The sequence below is a fragment of the Rana temporaria genome, chromosome 3, assembly GCF_905171775.1.
Source record: "Rana temporaria chromosome 3, aRanTem1.1, whole genome shotgun sequence".
Lineage (NCBI taxonomy): Eukaryota > Metazoa > Chordata > Amphibia > Anura > Ranidae > Rana > Rana temporaria.
In genome coordinates this window covers 390,583,238-390,603,936 of record NC_053491.1, presented here as the reverse complement: position 1 = coordinate 390,603,936, position 20,699 = coordinate 390,583,238, and the positions used below count along the sequence as shown (strand labels likewise).

The following is a 20,699-nucleotide window of genomic DNA, read 5'->3' as shown; positions in this document are numbered from 1 at the left end:
TTGAACCAGATAAAAGTACAGAACAACAAATTAAAAACTCCTGATCAGCTCTTCAGTGAAATATATTCTAAGCTTTCATACAAACATAGAAGCCATGCACCATTAGTCTACAGGTCTGCTGCAATGCTGTCTGATTACGCCATATTCTAGTTAGCGCAATGCAATTTCCTAGGGTAAATTGAACAATATCCCATGGCCTGGGGAGGTACTGGGCTTCAAGCTGACAGTGTAAAATACGTGGTGAATTCAAATTTAAAAAAAAAGTAGATAAGATTGATCTACCCATAGCATATGGGCTTGTACTACTTTAATTCCGTTTTCTGCACTTTTTGTGTACACTCACCCACGCATGTCATGAGGAAGGCAACCTAGCTGACAGCACAGCTCCTACATAAATCCTTCTAGGAACCAAAGGCAACAAACATGCCAAAAGAAATTCCTTGAAAATCTTTCTGTACCAATCCTTTTGTTGGATAATCACCTCTCTTACTACAAAAATATATTCTAGACGTCTAAGCACTTTCTATTGCGAACAAACCTTTAAAGCTTCTGCTACCCTCTAGTGGCAGAACAAAGCAACCAGGCATAAATAGATGTCGCTTCATCTTCAGAATTTGTAGGATAGAGCACAGATCATCTAAGCCAGGGATCTCCAAACAACTGTAGGACCATAGTTTGGAGACCCCTGATCTAAGCTGCACAAACATCAGATAAATTACCAGACTATCATTTATATATGCATTTGCAAGTGTAGCTGTTACTCACACAACACAAGGTCCTACTACAAAATGAATGCAGTCTAGACAGGATCTCCTTCCTCGGTCTTAGGCAATCCAACTGCTGAGGCATTCTAAAACTACCAACGATGTATATGCACATATATCTTACACAAGTATAAAAAGTTTATCCACAATTATTTGTCAAATGCTCCTGCTGTATGGCTAAATCTCTGGGCCCTGCACTTTGGGGCCCACATTGAAATGGCCTGTTGAGTTTAAAGCTATATACTGTATTTTCCGCACCATAAGACGCACCCCCCCCCCCCCGAAATATGGGGGAAAATGTCTCTGGGTCTTATGGTGCCAATATATGACAGGCACCACCCCCCGCTGCCACCACTGGAAGAGAGGCAGGAGAGCGGGGGAGACATCCAAACCCCCCCTGGCAATCTCCCGGCTGGGCCTGACACCGTTCTGGAGACAGAAAACAGAGCATTCGGCCTCTCAGGCTGCTCTGTCTTCTGTCAGGCGGATGGGACAACATCAGGTAAGGCTGTGTTTGTGGCAATGGTCCAGCTGCATTTATGACAATGGACACTTCATTTTTTTTGCCAATGGTCAAGCTGCGTTTATGGCAATGGTCAGGCTGCATTTTCATGGGCACTGGAAAATATTTTACTACACAATTTGGTTCAGAATATTATTTTTTCTTGTTTTCCTCCTCTAAAACCTAGGTGCGTCTTATGGATCGAAAAATACGGTAAATAAATAGGCAGACTAAGCACACCAGGTCCATCTTTCAGAAAAGGTTGCTGTAAACCTGTTTCCTGCACAGCTTTGTTAATTTTCTATTTGTCTTTTGAGATGCAAAATGAAATAAGTAATAAGCTGTAAAAATGATCTACACAGTTCCTCAGAAAAATAGAAATTCCATGCTAAAGCTGAATTGGCACCCTTAAGTTATATATCCATGAAAAAAAATATGTATTTTAAAATACTGCAATAAAATTGCCCAAAATGTATCTTTATAGTTTTTCTCATAATTCTCCAAACCGTAGAAATCAGGCTGACAGTAAGAATGTCTGAATTGTGAGCCAAATTGCAGAGTGCTGCCAGGTAAACATGTTTTTAGGCACTGGAGAGGGAGATATAAGACAATGTGTAGGTTATATTGTACATTGAACAGGCAGGTGACACAGGAAGTTGCAGATAGTTCAATAAGTAGTCGGTTAACACAGGAAGTTGCATGGCTGTATTAATGTGTGGTGCTGTTACCCTTTGGATGCATAACGTTAAAGTAGAAGTCCAGGCTAGACCAACTATGCTTAAAATGACTCCCACCCCCTTTTAAGGCTGGGTTCACACCTAAGCATTTTTAGTGCTTTTTGCATATTTGCACTACAGAATGTGTTTCATAGGAAACCATGTTAAATGGACTGTAGTGAAAATCTGCAACATGCACTAAAAATGTCCCTCCAACATTCCTGAAGCAGGCCACTGGGAGTCCATCGTTGACTAGACCGAAGCGCCCTGAAACTAGGTAAGTAAATGCATCTTCCTTCTACAGGCTAGTTAGTATTAGGTGTTAGAAAGGGGAGTGGGAGCCATTTTTAAGCTTGGTTTTAGCCTGGACTTCACAAAAGTTGCCAAACAGTGGCTGAAAAAAATACATCTGCAGTTTTAAAACGTCACATTTTAGGGGTTCTAACTTTAGATTTAAGATTTTGTCGTTTGGATGAAGGTCAGCTTTAAATCACTTAACAATGATTTTGCCAAGTCAGCTATGTGATACAAATCAAGTGCTGATGTTGGGACATTCTGCACACAATTTTGCATGCAGTTTGATCTGGAGATAGGATATTGTTGCCCGATATAGTTTCTCAAACAAACCACACAGCAGAGATGCTCAACCATTTAATTAACAATGTTTTATGTTAACAACAACAACCACCAATGTAGCAGATCATTTTGCAATTCTAACAGGTTAAAAAGAAAGGTCACAGTAGACAAATGTTCTCAATTTTTTTTTCCTTTGGAAGCTTCTTCTTGGAAAGCTGCTGAGACAAACAGGTGAAACCGAGCTGCAGCGTGTTAGGTCAGTCAATCCTTACACGACACCAAACAAAACCAAGGATTAATAAAAGAATAGAAAAGGATTGTCTGGTGTTCAAAGCAACCAATCAGATACAGCCCAGGTATTTTGGTATTGCCCATTCTGACGCTTTAATCTCAGTGCAGTTGTTCTTACACCTTGAAAACTGGGGCTGCTCGACACAAAGTATGACCCTGAGCAGGGAAAAGTTTTTTTTACTATTAACTGCATCTACCATTTTCCCAGACATGAGTTCCAGGGCACAGCACACCCATGATGTGCAAGCTCTAGGATTATCACTGGTTCCAGAAACCGTTTTTTTGTAAATTTGTCAGGAAAGAAATATGGTAGATGCCATTACTGACCTCCTAAAAAGGCTAACTTGTCTGGTTGTTTTGCTGATCCTGTGGCTTCAATGCTTTTTGATTCACTGATCCCAGACAAGTGTGTCAATCGAAAATACTGAAGAAAAGCGAGTCGTCCTCATCTGCATCCATTTTTTAGGTCAGTGACTAAAAAATTAAAGTGATCGTGTGGCCAGAGGGTGGACATTATTAGTACCCATGTAGACCGGTGTTCTTGTCAGACACAGCATTTCCCATTCAAATGTATTGCTGCTTAAATGCATGCATTGAATGCAAAATGTAGTATTAGACAAAAAAAAATTTGGTAAATATGTACATCTGTCTACATAGCCCTTATTTAGATATTCGTAACAATCAGTAAAATAGCTATAAAACAAGTCTCCACTGACTTCTGTAGCTGCAGGTTATGTGGAATAATTCATCCTAAAGGTTCATAGCAGAGGCACTGAAGCAAAATCAATTGCTTCCTCTGGCAGCAGTGACTCAGAGGGAGGCCTGACAGCCTTCTAATTTAGACAAACTGCTGACTGCTTGTTACAAATCTCTAATACATTAATGTGCATAGTTTCAGCACATGTTCACAAGCTCTTAGGTCAGCATGACGGCTGGGCAACTAGCATTTTTAGAAGGAAAAGACAGCCATGGGTGCCTTGTGACAGGCTTTTCAGCACTGGAAAAGAAATTCATGGAAGTCAGTCATGGTAGCTGGTTTACCTGCCCTTTTTGTAGAGCTAGTGGTATGCTTTGTGCCAAATTAATTTGATTCTTGCCTTATGTAACGTTTTTAACATAAGATTAAACTATACAGGTATAATATCAGAACCTTTATGCTCCAAACTGATAAAACTGGAAAAAAGGCATTTCATAGCAGAGCACCCAGCATCCTTTACAATTCAATGTTTCATGCAAATAATGTACAACATGTAAAAAAACAAACAAAAAAAAACAAGCACAATTCTTGCCGTGTGAACTAAGTGCTGAGTACTAAGGGTTCAAAGGAATAGCCCATCTTTTACATTCTGTCACTTTCAGAGTCTTCATCATCTTCATAGACAGTGAGATCCAGAGTCAGCACTTGGCTGCACATTTCATCATGCTAAGAGAATAAAAAAGGAAAAATTGTCCTTTTAGCACCAGAATAATGTCCGCTTATGAGTGTTGTATCAACTTCACTATATATATTTTCTTACTCTGAAAGATGTCCCTTTAACCACTTAAAGCGGAGGTTCACCCTCAAACTAAACTTTCTAGCTATCTTATCTGCAGCCCTAATAAAGGCTTGTAGTGTTGTCATTTTTTTTAAAATCTGTACACTTACCTGTCTTCAGCCTCACTTCCGGGTCTTCTTCCTTGCGGGGAGTGGGCGTGTCGCTCCTTTTCCCCGACGGGGAGCTCTGCGCAATGTCTCCTGGGAGTGAGTGATGAGAATCCCAGGAGACGCGATGTGCTGTAATCCCGCGATATCTCGCGGGTCACGTGACTCGGCAAGCGGGTCATGTGACGTGAAATTCTCCATTTTAGTTAGGAGTATCCCGGAAGAACATCCTGCTGGGCTTCACAGTGCCCACAAACTTCTAACCTATCGTTTGCGGCAGAAAACAATTCCTGGCGGGCAGAAGATCGGGAGACACGACTTCCTTATTTACCAAGGTAAGAGCGGCAGAATGATTTAAAATAAAAAACGAAAAACCCGCGAAACCCCCGCTTTAAGGACCGCTCAACGTCGATATACGTCGGCAGAGCGGCGCGGCCGGGCATAAGCACGTACAGGTACGTCGCCTTTAAGAGCCCAGCCGTGGGTCACGCAATGCGTCGGCGCACTCGCAAACCGGTCCTGAGCTCCGTGACCCGATCGCCGTCGGTGTCCCGCGATCGGGTCACAGAGCTGAAGAACGGTGAGAAGTATAAACAAACCTTTCCCCGTTCTTCCTAGTGAGTGCGTCACTGATCGTCTGTTCCCTATCATAGGGAACGACGATCAGTGACATCACACGCCAAGCCACGCCCCAACACAGTAAGAATCACTCCCTTACGTCACACTTAACCCCTTCAGCGCCCCTACAGGTTAACCCCTTAACTGCTAGTGTCATTTTCACAGCCTAAACCGAGGAAAAAATATGTATTTTTTTTATATATTTGTTGGGGATATTATAGCAAAAAGTAAAAAATATTGCATTTTTTCCCCAAATTGTCGCTCTATTTTTGTTTATAGTGCAAAAAATTAAAACCGCAGAGGTGATCAAATACCACCACCAAAAGAATTCTATTTTTGTGGGGGAAAAAATACGTCAACTTTGTTTGGGAGCCACGTCGCACAATCGCGCAATTGTCAGTTAAAGCAACGCAGTGCCGAATTGCAAAAAGGGGCCTGGTCCTTTAGCAACAAAATGGTCCGGGGCTGAAGCAGTTAAAAAGAGGTGTTCTGAAACAGTATAATTGCTTTCACTGAAATATTTATGGAAAATTAACAAAAATAGAATGATGCAAATCAAAACTCACCTGAAATAACCAAACCCATTATTTGATCAATAATTTTACTCTGGTTCACGTCATGCGATTTGACAATTCAAAATCGCATGACAAGTTGCACCCCATTGCCAACACTGGAATTGTTCAAATTGTTGCGACTCAAAACAAAGGTCCCTGCACTGCTTATTTTGCAATTTCATTATGACTTGCAATGTAATCTGAGGTTCAAATCGCACACAATTTTAAAGCCGTACTGGTGTGAACCAGGGCTGATTTCACAAGGACTATTCTTCAGCTGCCAACACATTGCAAGCAGCTGAATCACTCAGGAGACACTACATTCATTACAGTGATTAAGGCCGGTGAAAATTTTAACGGCAGTTCCTGCTAAGGCCCCTTAGCGGGTAGATGTGGCTGCTAGCCCCGTTGACTATAATGACAGGGCGCTGGCAGCTACTGCTATTCACAGCTCTCTGCACAGCCAATGATTACCTGTGGTGATCGCGGCTGGATGCACACAAAGTGCCAGTTTACTGGTGTGAATGTAGCCCTAACACCTCTATGGAATTGCTTCCTTGCTGGCATGGAACACTGCTGAATTTGCTCAACAAGAAAAGTGATTTCTTAATGGCCTGACCTGCATAGGAGCCATTCCATTGAAACAGGCACATTTAAAAAAAATAGATGCAAAGAAAAATAATGTATATGATTTTAAATCATGCAGCATAATGTTTAGGTGCTCAGCATACATCATCTTCCTGAATGCAGAAGACTTAACTGACCAATGTATTTAGTTTGGCTTTACCTCTGTGCACACTCCAATTAAAGCATCTGCCTTGGAAAAAAACTCTTCTTTTAAGGAAATTACCACCATTTGGAAGTGCTGTCTTGTCTGTTCTTTGATGTAACTTGTGACCTTTATGCAAAATAAGCAGATCAGCAATATGAATAATAGTGTATGTTCATCCAACACAAATAGCAATCAATTATTATCCAATGATTACCTCACCTGCACATGTCCAAACAATTAGATCCCACAGCCATCAGCCTAAAAAACCAAGTGTTCATATTTCTCTTTTGGGATACAGGCTTCATTGAACACTGATATGCAGCCGCTCACAACTTTGCACATGCCAGGGCAAAAATTCAACAGCATGATGCTTTTGGTGGGCGTTGTGAATATCAAATTTGCTTAATGCGGGTCTATAGGGTTGAACAAACAACCGCATACAATGCACATGATTGTGGTGTGGTAATTAGTATGGCATTTATAGGGTTAACTTAGATACTGAGTGTAACGGAACCCCAAATGGAACAGGGGTTAACGCCGTTTACGATATTCCATTCCGAACCCAAGACAGCTATCGACACTCCACAGTCAGGCAAACGAACCCCATAATGAGACACCGCTCTGTTTGAGGTTCAAAACGAATAGACTCTTTAATGAGAAAATCAAGCTATTATATACAGTTAGTAACCAAAAATGAACAATGACTCAACTCCACCCACATCATCACACAATGAGCCCAATACACATCTTTTTAGTAGACATAATTTACATGAGCTAATTAACTAATCATTTAACCAGACAAGGTGACTCCGAGATATGACCTTTTAAAGGTAGACATCCCGACTCCTCTCACCTCATCAATAGCCCTTCACACAATACAGGGTCAATTAGCACCACACAATGGAAGATACTTCAGAAGCCATACTAGATTCATTTACATCACAACAGACGACATTAACACCTAACAGTCTGTGTTCCCACATTGAATGAGTCACTCTTTCAATTAACCTGTTGAGTTCAGAATTAACAACCTGTAAATAGTCCTTACAGATATCCTGGAATATATGGTGGATAATCATTACTGCCCCACCTCCGGTAGTCCAAGATATTCTGAATGTCCATTATGTTCTGGCTCAATCTGTGCCCAAAAGTGACTCCCGGTACACTGAGGAAGCAACATATCACCTCCTGTCAAATACGATCCATCGCAGACTGCTCTTTCGAGGGCACTGCCCACGTGAACGAGCCCTTAAAGGGTAAAGCTGGCCATGCAGTAGCCATATTTAAGCAAATCACTACTGAACTTCGAGCCAATAAGTGACTACAGCCAATCAGGAGCAATCACTGTTCAAGTATTCTAACAGCCTCGGGTGCTGAAGCTGTCTGAATGCAATAGTTGGCAGACGAGAATCCACTGATTCTCATACAGCCCATGGGCTGAATGAGATAATTCAAAGGGTGCTAGCCTTAGACATAGGGCAATACATTAAATTACGTTATAGGGTAGAGGTATATACTTAGAGCAGAGGATTGGGCAAAGATTTTCAGTAGCTGTCTGGCAATAATTGTACAAGTCTTTGCAAAGCCAACCAACTCAACCAGTGCACACATCCAGAGGGCTGCTGTAAATGCTTAGAGAAATGTTTTTTAAACAGTGACTTACTTTACCAATGTTACTGTTGTCCAAAGCTGCATCTACTTCGTCTAAAATGAAGAATGGTGCAGGACGAAAGCTGCAAAAACAAAGATTATATATTTTCTTGCTATGTTTACATGCTTTAGGTGGACCTACAATCAAATGATAGAAGATATTTTAACAATCTTGCTGTGAAAGACTGAAAAAGGTCATGGGAGGTCTGAAATATTTTCTGTAAATGCTGCTCTGTGTTCCCTTCAGCAATGTGGGTGGGATTTCTGATTCAAACTTTACTTGCCTTTGCAAATTTGCAATACTGCTTCACCCCATCTGAGTGTCAGAAGACTTATGGCCGAGTCTAATATTAATGATGGAAGCTAGAAAGGGAGTAAATTCCTAAAATAATGTTTCATTCAATTTCGTTGGCCTAAAATATACAGTCTCTGGAATAAGTTTAAGTACCTAAAATTAAGCCTGAATTGATGTTCTGTCAGGGTGTGATCAAAAGACATGCACAAAGAATTATGGTCTTCAAGGCAAGGTGCTGCTTAAGAGCCGAGATTCTAATCTCACCTGTGGATAGCAAACACAAGAGCCAGTGCAGCTACAGACTTCTCTCCTCCAGACAAGTTGTCCATAGGCATAAATCTCTTCCCCGGAGCTACACAGTTGTAGCCAATTCCATCAAGGTAAGGTTCCTCTGAATTCTCAAGACTAAGAAAGGCCTATGCAAATGTAAGTGTTAAAACGTTAAGGTACTTCTAAACTTTATGAAAAAAAAAGGTCATGCTACCATGCTCTGTGCAATGGTTTTGCACAGAGAACCCTGAACTTCCTCTGTGGTGGGGTCCTCAGCTGGTTCTACTGGCTGCTCCTCTTCATTAAGTGTCCCCATAGGAAACCGCTTCCTATGGGGGCACTCGTGCGGGCTCGATCCCGAGCTGTGTTGCCTGCATCTATAGACAGGCAATGCGGCTTGGCCCTGCCCCCACTCTCTTGTCACAGGATTTGATTCACAGCAGCATAAGCCAACGATTCCCGCTGCTGCCTATCTGTTCTGTGAGAAGAGAGGAGAGAACCAGTGCTGGATTAGGATTGGACTCTGGTAGTATTTAGAGGGGCATACTGTTCACAGAAGGCGTATTACCTTAATGCAGAGAATGCATTAAAGGTAAAATTAAAAAATCTTAAAGCGGTTGTATACCCCGCTTGGACATTTTTACCTACAGGTAAGCCTATAATAAGGCTGCAGGAACTTCTTTCTAAGGTAAGTATTTCATAATGCCACTGTCTTGCAGTTTTTTTTTCCTTCAGAGGTTTACTACTTTAAGCCTTAAGTCTTTAGAACATCTTTAAGGCTAAACAGAACAAAATGTTTGGTTTTTCAAAAATAAATAAAAAATACATTCTAAACTCCTGTACCTTTTGTAATGAACTGTACTGTAATTGTGTTGTCCCCCCTATACATTGTAAAGCGCTGCGTAAACTGTTGTCGCTATATAAATTGTGTATAATAATAATAATAATAATAATAAACAAGATATAAAACAGACTGTTTTCCTAATGTGCATTTTTGCCCCAGTCTGAAGATAGTTATGGAAAAGAGGCAGAGCTTAAGGAAAAGTGTCTGGAGCTCCATATCAGCACAGCTCTGACATAGTAATACAACGTGACATTTCATTTGTATTGAGGAGTTCAGAGTAGATTAAAAGACACATGATTTAAAAGTATCTGTTGAACTGAGGGACCAGTACTTTCATACATAAAGCTTAAGGCCTAATTCACACAAGGCGGACGCCGTCGCGACGGAGTCCGCCTGCTCCTGCCAGCTCAGTGGGAGATCAGTCCACAGATCTCTGCTGAGCCGACGGATGACAAGCTCCTCTCTGCTCACTGAGTGGGGAGGGGCTTGTCGGGCACCGCTGTCTCCTATGGAGCGATCTGATGAAAACGGACAGCGTGTCCGTTCTCATCAGATCTTACCCGATCCGAATGGACGGATGGGGACGTGCCCCCTATACGTCTGTTTTTAGCGGATCGGATGTCAGCGGACATGTATCCGCTGACATCCGACGCTCCATAGGGATGCATGGAGCGGCCGTTCAGGGCGGACCCGAACGGTCCGTCCGTGTGAATGAGGCCTAAAGATGTTCTTTTCTGAGGTGCAGCGTTGTCTTTTTCTAACAGAATGTATCTACACTTCTAGCAAAAAAAAAACGCCACCACAAGCTTCTCAGTCTTGGTTTATGGTTAAGTGGACAGAGTCATTCAAATCATTCCCTTTTGTCCCTTTTAGCAATATGTGTGCATCCAGAACCGCTGGAAGTGAGGATGTGTAAACACCTCCTGTTATAAGAAGGTAAAGCTGTATTTTACAATACTTTAGAGCAGGGCTCTACAAATACCATGCGCCAATGGCGTCAGCCCATTCTCAGGTGTGAGAAATTCCTATTGCCCGACGCACCAGACATACAGTTCCTTGTGACGGGCAGCCGATTTAGTTCCAACTAATTGTTGAAAACACTTCTATTGATATCCTCCCAGAACCCCGCCCACTGCACGCATCGGGCACACCCCCAGGGTGCGCATTGGGTACACACTGTGATCGCTGTGTCCTCCAGGCACAGCTGATCGCAGATTGAGGTCAAGGGCCAATCAGAGCTGATCACAGAGGAAAGGAGAGCCAGTTACGGGCAATTCTGACAGGCATATTTACACTTCTAATCATGGCACTGATCACCAGTGCCGCCTATCTGTGCCAAAAAAATTATAAAAATTTCATTTGGGTACAGTGTTACATGACTGTGCCATTTTTGAAGTGCGACAGTGCTGAAAGCTGAAAATTGGCCTGGGCAAGGAGGTGAAGGTGCTCAAAAGGTAAGTGGTTAAAGGGGTTGTTAAGGCAGTGCACACAATCCCTGCCAGCCCCACTGCCAGTATAACCTGTAGCATATACTGCATGCCGTTTTTTTTTTTTAATTCATCTTCTAAATACCTTCCCTGATGAGCAGTCACGTGACTGCCCGTCGCTCTCTCCCTCCAATGTATACACTACAGAGGGAGGGGCTGAGATCTTCCTCTGACGTATGCCGGGCGGTCACGTGACCTCCCTCTGTAGTGTATTCAATCGAGGGAAGAGCGTGACGGGCGGTCACGTGACTGCTGACCGGGGAGCAAAAATAAGGTATTTATATGATTAATTTTAAAAAACGGCATGCAGTATATGCTACATGTTACTAGCAGTGGGGCTGGCAGTGATTGTGAGCAATGTTTGCACTGCTCGGAACGGTGCTACAAGGGGAGAGGAGGGGCGACTCACACACAGAGCTGACAGGCAGACAGGGAAGGGGCAGAGGACAGGAGAGAGGAGGAACTGGAGAGCCTTGGATGACGGAACCACATAAACAGATCAGAGTGTCAGGGCCCAGCAGCCATGATAAACCGTGGTCAGTTTACAGAGGGCAGGGCAGGATCAGACAGTTTTTTTTTACAAGATACAGGGGGCCAAATTACACAGCACAAGCACTGTGCTGTTATTCATGCTTTAAGGAAACAGGATCCTTTTTTATTTTACGCTTTAAAAAAAAACACTTTAACATCTACAACAAACCAGGTGTAAGTCCTCTTACACTAAATGACATCATGAAGTTGAGTGGACAATGTATGCAGGGGCCATTGTGGACAGGCTTTTGTTGGTTTCAGAACTGCTTTTCTCCCTATACATGTCTTAGGGAACGCAAAAGCAGCTGAAGCAGGTCAGACGCACCAGTAATGAATTCAGATTGATCGTGGAAGCATCTAAAATCAATTTAAAGCATACTTTATTTGCCCATTAAAGAAAACCCTAATGAAGTTATTCTTTATACTGTAAGGTTAAAATTAATAGAGCAAATCCTGGACAATACAAAGTCTGTGATAATGGTACAAATGTAACTAAACTCCACAGAACACTGACTTAATATCAACAGAAGAGGTAAACTTAAATAAGCAAACCTGAGCGCTGGCATTTCTGCAGAGCTTCTTGTAGATCTGATCGATAGCTACAGAAACATGCTCAAAACACTGGCTAAAAAGCTCATATCTCTTCTGCTTCACCTGCTCAAATTCTGTCCTACACAGACTGGCTTTCTTTCTGCTGGTCTCAAAAGCTATGAAAAAAATAAACAGGCTCACCGTTACGCTGCCTCAAGGGTGGATTTTACAACAATATTACAGCATGAGAAATGGCGGCTTGCAGTTTTAGTGAGGGAGACAGGACACAGGTGGTATGTTAAAAATCCTTGCCATCATGATAACATGGGGTCCCCGGTGGTGCTGGACCCCAGGTTATGTATTTTGGGGCTACTACCAGACGTAAAGGTGGACAAATATCACACAATCTTCATTTATGAGACATTATTACTAGCCCGTAAAGTGATAGCTTTAGAGATGGATGCAAAATGTGCTCCCCACAGTACAGTTATGGAAAAAAAGCATTGCACTGCCCTTCAAGAAGCTGATTTATACACACACTGAGGGTCTACACAAAAATATTCTAAGATTTGGGACAGATGGTTGGAAGATGGGGAAACCCATGTGTGTAATTGGCCCATACCCAGAGAAGAATACCTATGTACCTGTGGCACACTTTTAAGTGTATATTAGATTAAGCGGCCGCCTGACTTAGGGCACCTGTATTCTTGTGACTGTACATCCTGTAACATACTTGCATATTTCATTACACTGACCAGCGTTTGTAAAGGTTCTTTTATTGTCAAATGTACTTGAATGTGCTTTATATCAATAACGTTGTTTTTTTCCAAGTAAAAAAAAAAACCTTGCTAAAATTCTCGGGTAGAATTGGAATACAGACATTTAAGAAGACAGAAGGTGATATAATCAGTCATAGTCTGGCCTACAACTGAGTGGGCAGTTTTGGGTGGATTTTCTCATATTACCCAGATAATCTTGAAGTAGCAGTACATATTCATTGCAGAGGTGATCAAATACCACCAAAAGAAATCTCTATTTGTGGGGAAAAAAGGACGCCAATTTTGTTTGGGAGCCACGTCGCACGACCGCGCAATTGTCTGTTAAAGCGACGCAGTGCCGAATCCCAAAACCTGGCCTGGGCATTTAGATGCAAAATGGTCCGGGGCTTAAGTGGTTAATAGTGCCACATTGTTGGTGTCAGTTTGAGGAATATCGCCCCATCATTGGGGTCAGTGGGATTAATAGTGCTTCATTGTTGGCATCAAAGAAAGAAAGAATGCCCCATCATTGGTATCAGAGGGAGGAATAGTGTCATGTATTAGTGGAAGGAAAAGTTCCCCAAGGGCCGGATAAAAGCAACCAAATGGCCACATTCGGCCCCAGGACCACAGTTTGGAGACTCTTGCACTAGATGGTACAGTGCACCCAGAAAGATCTTTTTGTTAGCCATTTATGTTTTTGTTGAGGATACACAACCTGAACTCAACGATGTAACATAGTCCTGATGTCAACAGGTTCAAAATCATATAGGGTATAAATACTAGTGTTTCAGCCAGCTTGAGTTTATTTTTCACTTGACGTCCGCTGACCTACTGCACAATGAAGAGCAAGTAATACAACCTCAAGGGAAATGGATATTACAGACTTTAACTAGTAGCCGACCGCGCACCGTCATTATACGGCGGCAGGTCGGCTCTCCTGGGCGAGAGCCCGTAGCTATACGTCCTATCGTATAGCCGCCACTAGGGGGCGCGTGCGCGCCGCCGGAGGCGCGCGCGCTCCCCGCTCGCCCCCGACTCCCGTGCGTGTGCCCGGCGGGCGCGATCGCCGCCGGGCACACGCGATCGCTCGGTACAGAGCGGGGAACGGGAGCTGTGTGTGTAAACACACAGCTCTCGTTCCTGTCAGCAGGGGAAATGCTGATTTTCTGTTCATACAATGTATGAACAGAAAATCAGTGTTTCCCCTAGTGAGGCCACCCCCCCCCCCACAGTAAGAACACACCCAGGCATACTTAACCCCTTCCCCGCCCCCTAGTGTTAACCCCTTCACTGCCAGTGGCATTTTTATAGTAATCTAATGCATTTTTATAGCACTGATCGCTATAAAAATGCCAATGGTCCCAAAAATGTGTCAAAAATGTCCGAAGTGTCCGCCATAATGTCGCAATACCGAAAAAAAAATCGCTGATCGCCGCCATTACTAGTAAAAAAAATATTAATAAAAATGCCATAAAAATACCCCCTATTTTGTAAACGCTATAACTTTTGCGCAAACCAATCAATAAACGCTTATTGCGATTTTTTTTACGAAAAATATGTAGAAGAATACGTATCGGCCTAAACTGAGGAAAAAAAATGTTTTTTTATATATTTTTGGGGGATATTTATTACAGCAAAAAGTAAAAAATATTCATTTTTTTCAAAATTGTCGCTCTATTTTTGTTTATAGCGCAAAAAATAAAAAACGCAGGTGATCAAATACCACCAAAAGAAAGCTCTATTTGTGGGAAAAAAAGGACGCCAATTTTGTTTGGGAGCCACGTCGCACGACCGCGCAATTGTCTGTTAAAGCGACGCAGTCCCGAATCGCAAAAAGTACTCTGGTCTTTAGGCAGCAATATGTTCCAGGGGGTAAGTGGTTAAATAGGCTCTTAATGTTGTAAACATAATTTTTTACCATTTGTGGTTTCTTGAAACTTGTCACTGATATTCTGGAGTTTCTCCAGAGCTCTCAGGTTTGGAGCAGATGTCTTTAGCAGGATGTTTTCATGAGCAATGCATTGTTGACGCATTCGCATAAGTTCAGCTGAGATTTCATTGTCGGTCATCAACACCTGTACGATTGATAAATGCATGTCAGGAAACAGTCAAAATTCGATTCTCAATGTACAGTAATATAAATATTTAGGGCTCATACTGACAAGCAAGCTGCGCTAAACGCATTGGCTGCTGGTTTGCACTGAGAGATATACAGTGCAGATGCTCCAATCTCTGCACATTAAATGGTTTCCTTTTTTCACAGAACTTTATTGAAATGTAATCAGTGTTATTTCAACACAGTCCCACCCACAGCTGCAGCATTACGATGCTGTGGTTCATGCTGCAACCCAATGTGCAAAAGAAAAAAAAATATATATATTTTTTTTCTCAGTGAACAACTGCTGTGGTGTGAACTGACACCATACGAACCAAGAAACACTTTGGGCTAGATTCAGGTAACACTTACACTGACGTATCTTTAAATACGCCGCGTAAGTGCACAGATGTGCCGTCGTATATATGCGCCGGATTCTTAATGCAAGATATGTGAAATGTGACTTCATCCGACCAACGTAAGTTTCCTACGCCGTCGGAGCCTGGGTGCATATTTACGCTGGCCGCAAGGGGCGCTTCCATTGATTTACGCGTCGAATATGCAAATGACCGAGATACGCCGATTCACGAACGTACTTGCGCCTGTCGCAGTAGTATACGCCGTTTACGTAAGGCGTACGTCCGGCGTAAAGTTTTTCCATCTATAGGAGGCGCATCCCATGCAAAGGTATGGACGACGGAACAGCAGTCATATTTTACGTCGTTTACGTAGTAGTACGTGAATGGGGCTGGGCGTAGGTTACGTAAACGTCGTAGGCATTGAGCCGTCGTATCTTAGGGAGTATGTTCGACGTGATTCTGAGCATGCGCGCGCCGTTTGTTCGGACCATCATTTGCATGGGGTCACGGTTCATTTAAATGGATCACGCCAACCTACTTTGAATTAGGCGGGCTTACGCCAAATGATTTACGCTACGCTGGCGCAACTTAGGGAGCGAGTGCTTTGTGAATACTCTGCTTGCCTCTCTGGGATACGTTGGCGTAGCGCATATGAGATGCTCTACGCCGGCACAAAGATGCGCCGATCTACCTGAATCTGGCCCTTTGTCTTTTCTAGGAGTTGGGGCTGTTCTAGAAATAGCTGCTAGCATAGCCCCAACACATCGAACATGAACGAGCCCTTAAAAGGGTTGTAAAGGCAGACTTTTTCTTATATCTTAATGCTTTCTATGCATTAAGATAAAAAGCCTTTTGTGTGCAGCATCCCCCCTAACACTTACCTGAGGTCCCTCTCTGTCCACGAGTGTCTCAGTAGTCCAAGATTCTCCTTTCTGATTGCTGCCATTGGCTCCCGCTGCTGTGTCTCAGCCAATCAGTCAGCTAGCCAATCAGGGGAAAGAGGGGGTGGGGACAGGGCAGAATTAGAGCAGGAACAGAGCCGGCACGCTCCTTTACACCCACCGTAGGATGTGAGCTAACTACGACACCGCAGCCAAGCTCTGTGTTCCCCCCTGATGGTTGACATAAGCCACCGCCGTGGCGTTGTCCGACTGGATCCTGATTGGACGTCCTTGTAGCCTCTGCGACCACAAGGAGAGGCACAGCCTGATCGCTCGAAGTTCTAGTACATTGATCGGCAGGCGGGATTTGTCTGGAGTCCATCGACCCTAGGCCCACTGGACCCCCCCCCAAACCCGTGAGGAACAACTTCCCGGACTGAAGAGCTGGGATCTCAGCCACCAACTCAGGGAAGCCCTGACCAGGTGACTTACCTGAACCTGACGATCCAGAGACAATGGAGATCTGTTCCATTTGGACAGGATCTCCTTCTGCAAGACAAGTGTGGAATTGGGCATACGGTACTGCCTCGAAGGAGGCTACGATAAGGCCCAGAACTCGCATGCAAAGACGGAGAGACGACCATTGCTAACATTTTCACCGCCGACTAGAGTGTCTGCAACTTCTCCAAAGGAAGGAAGACTTTCGCCTCCGAGGAGTCCAGAATTAATCCTAGGTACTCCAGACGCTGAGTCAGTACCAAGACCGACTTCTGAATGTTCAGCACCCAACCAAATTTATGGAGGGTCTGACTGGCTATAGACACGTCCTCCTGTTATTCTGACCCAGAAGCAGCTCTCAGAAGAAGATCGTCTAGGTAGCCCACGATAGAAATGCCTCGCTGTCTCAGCAGGGCCAGAATTGGTGAACACTCTTGGTGCTGACGCTAGGCCAAAGGGAAGAGCAACAAATTGATAGTAGTCTTCGCCGATTGCAAAGCGCAGAAACCTCTGATGCCTGGTGCAGATGGGGACATGCAAGTATGCGTCCTTGATGTCCAAGGACGCCAGAAAATCCCCCTGATGGAGCGCAGCAACCACCGAACGAATTGATTCCATCCAGAACTTTCGAACCCTTACAAAGGCATTGAGGGCCTTGAGATCCAAGATTGGACGGACTCCGCCCTTCTTTGGGACCACAAACAGATTCGAGTAGGATCCCTGAAACCTTTCTTGTAGTGGCACAGGAAAAATTACCTCGCACCTCAGTAAGTCCTGTACTGCCCCCATTAAGGCAGTCTGACGAGTCGGGGAAAGAGGAAGATTTGATGGGGAAAAAAACTGTTTGGCGGATAGGAAAGAAATTCTATCTTGTATCCAGAAGTGACCACCTCGCAGACCCACTGGCCGGCGAGCAGGGAGGTCCACCGACCTGCAAACCTGCAAAGTCCTCCCCCCCCCCCAACCATGAGTCGGGCGGGGGCAAAACTTCATGCAGTAGTAGTCTTGTTAGCCGGCTTGCGCACCCAGGAACGCTTTTGTCCCCCAGCTGGACCTTTGTCAGTCTGGGAGGATCTGCCTGCGGGCCCTGACTGACGAAAATATGGCTTCTGCGTGTAAAAGGAAGGTCCCGGCTTACGGCGTGGCTCCTTCCCCTTAGAGGACTGAGGGAGAAGTGTGCTCTTACATCCGGTGACATCCTTAATAATGTCGTCCAGCAAGGTACCGAAGAGCCTCCCACCTTTGAAAGGAAGATCTGCCAGAGCTTTTTTGGATGCTTGGTCTTTTTTGGATGCTTGGTCAGAGGACCAGCATTTCAGCCAAATCAGGCGTCGCAATACAGAGGCTCTGGAAATCAAGGGGGCCGCATCCAGAGTGGCATCACAGACATACGACCCTGTACCAATTGGTCAGCCAGCCTTACACACTTTGGAGGAAGCTGATGCTCCTCTACTGTCTGTTGCAAAATCTCTGCCCATTCAGTGAGTGTCCGAGACGCCAAAGTCGCAGCCAATATAGGTGGCAACGCTGACCCAAGCATGGTGAACATGGAACGGCTCACCGCTTCGGACCTCCTATCAGTAGGGTCCTTAAACGCAGGGGTCCCTTCTACCGGGCGAGTGGTTACTTTGTTTAACCAAGCGACCAGGGGGTCAACGACCGGAGGAGAAGCCCATTTTTTCAAAAAGCTTTCCTCAAAAGGATAACGGACCGTCATGCGCTGTGGGACCACAAAGGACCTCTGCGGCCGTTCCCATTCCTTATCTCAGAAAGATGGATGTCTCAGCTGTATCCTCCAGCTTGAGAGAGTCCTTCACAGCATTGATAAGTGCACTCCCAAGTGCCCTGTCTTGCGCTGACCCAGACGAGGGATCCTCCTCACCTGGAAGGTCCTGGTCCGCATCCTCTGACAGTCCAGAACCGGGGTCCTGTGCCGCAGCCAGGCCCAAATCTGAGTCAGAGCATTCCCCAGAAGATGGCAGGGGGAGGGGACGCTTTGCCCGCACGCCATTTCCACCCTGGCAACAAATGACTCCAGGACTGCCGACAGCATATCCATGGGAACCGCAGGTGCAGGGGCACCGATTGTTGCCTCAGGAATTTTTGGGGAAGAAAGGTCAGCCACTGACTACATGTTGCCCACTGACAGCCCTTAGTGATGTAGCCAAGACAAAAACATCCACCCTTCTATGCTGCACAGACCGGGGGGTTACCCAGGGGACTCACCACCCAGTTAGAATCTGTTCAGTGCCGCTGCCTGCTCTCCTTTCACACACAGTGTGTGTCTGAGGAAAACCTGTGAGGTGAATTGCGCCATTCACGCCGTCCAGGAAGCTAGTCCAGCACAAGAGGCCAAAATTCACTCCAAAATGGCAGCCGAAACACCTCAGAGAAAAAGGCACGTACCACAAGAAAATGGCCGCCCGCAATGCCGATCTGCATCATAGCGCGGCCACTGCAAAATGGGAAATTCAATAATAAGCACAGGCCACAGAAAAATGTCGCCGGCGCTACCAAAATGGCACCCAAATACAGCGATGTGGACGAGAAGGCCGCGGTGGAGCATTCCCACTAAAAAGACTACCCCCCACAGAGAGCAGGCCTGGACACCCCAACAGACCATAACCGGGAACTGGAGACCCACAAAAGGTATACCCCGGTCGTAGCAAGCCCCGCAAGGGAAGGAGGAAAAGGGTAAACAGAGGGAGAGGAAGAGGAGGACAGGAGAACCCCCTTCCCGGGAATGCCCAGCTGTTCAATCCTGCCGAGGCAGGAGGTTACTGTACTTACCCGTCCCTGCTGATGCGTTCCTGACAGACCGTCAACCGAGTAGTAAGGAGTAGCTGTCGGCCCGGTCCACTGTGACTGAGACAGCAAGCAGCCCGGTCATATGTGAACCCTGGGGCCTATAGCTCACTGGCCACCCCTGGAGCCATGGGGTATGTTGTGGTCGACCCAGCGAAGGCCTGCTCACGCTCAATGGCCGAACTGGGGGGACTACAAGGATCTATATTATCCAGCCTGCAGTTGATAGAAGATTCTTCAAAATAAAATCATAAAAATAAATAAAATAATAAAAAATTTCCTCAGGTCCTCCTCAACTAGGCAGAAAAAAACTGAGCTGCTGACTGCAGGGTTATGTCTGGAGGGACCACCCCCGGGGCTGTTCAACTGTTTAAAGAAACATGTATTTAAATATCTAACATGTTCTGCCTAGTCCTCTCCTATAGAACAGGAACATAACCCAAAAGTCAAGATTTAAAGAGCTGTGTCCGTCCATGGACGAAAAGAGAAAAAAAATATACTTACGTTTGAAGCTATGGGACTGCCATCAAAAATGAGCCCTTGTGAACTCTACTGCACAAGAATCAATATTTCCAAGTGTTATACAACAAGCCCCAGTATGTCCAGACTTCCTGGAATGAATAATTGAGATTAAAACCCTGGCTTATTGGGGGCAGGGACTACAGCGCTTAGTCCTGTGAAACCTTTTAAGTGCTGACTAATATGTTGACAAATTACTAAAATATACAGGAAACAAAAAGGAGAGAGTAATAAGCAGCAAAAACAAGCTACCTTTAAATTATGAGGAAGATCATCATAGTCAATGCGAATAGTCCCTTCTCTTTCATAGATTTCAGCAGTAGTTCGGGTGCTTTCACTGTCTACCTGCAGTTAAACACAGATTTTTTTACCAGTCTGTCACAATATTTAGTTGTCTAACAGATTATATCTTTGTTTTAAATAAGTGTACCAACCATACTAGGGATGGAGGTCTGGGTCTCACCTCAACTTCCATGATATCTTCCAAGGAGCCAGCTAGCAGAGTTATATTCAAATCTTGGACTTTACAATCCAGGAGTAAATTGTGTCTTTCTAACCTTTTCTGCTCTATCAGACTTTCAATGGTCATTGCTTCCTTCTGTTTCTTGCCAATTTCCCTTCAGATGCAAAACACAAAAATATTGAGAATGTAAATTTTGTTTTGTCTCTCACTTCTCTAGTAATAAATGTAGAATAATCTGAATTTTGAATTGCATAAATTCCTTATATCGTATTATA

The 20,699-nt window shown here is 44.3% G+C and overlaps 1 protein-coding gene across 2 annotated transcripts in view; it reads right to left on the bottom strand.

Annotated features, from left to right (window-relative positions):
* Positions 1-2,620: 2,620 nt before the first annotated feature.
* SMC1B (structural maintenance of chromosomes 1B) overlaps positions 2,621-20,699 on the bottom strand; it is a 172,220-nt gene continuing 154,141 nt past the window's right edge. Inside the window, exons 18-25 of one of the 2 annotated variants that reach the window (XM_040345793.1) lie at positions 20,425-20,578; positions 20,214-20,306; positions 14,723-14,879; positions 12,065-12,219; positions 8,645-8,796; positions 8,099-8,168; positions 6,451-6,561; positions 2,621-4,272 (exon numbers count right to left, since the gene is read on the bottom strand). In XM_040345793.1, coding sequence (XP_040201727.1) covers positions 4,189-4,272; positions 6,451-6,561; positions 8,099-8,168; positions 8,645-8,796; positions 12,065-12,219; positions 14,723-14,879; positions 20,214-20,306; positions 20,425-20,578 — 976 coding nt within the window. In that variant the 3' untranslated portion in view covers positions 2,621-4,188. Of the gene's footprint in view, positions 4,273-6,450; positions 6,562-8,098; positions 8,169-8,644; positions 8,797-12,064; positions 12,220-14,722; positions 14,880-20,213; positions 20,307-20,424; positions 20,579-20,699 lie in introns of those variants that run through there. The other variant, XM_040345795.1, reaches the window with a different exon arrangement.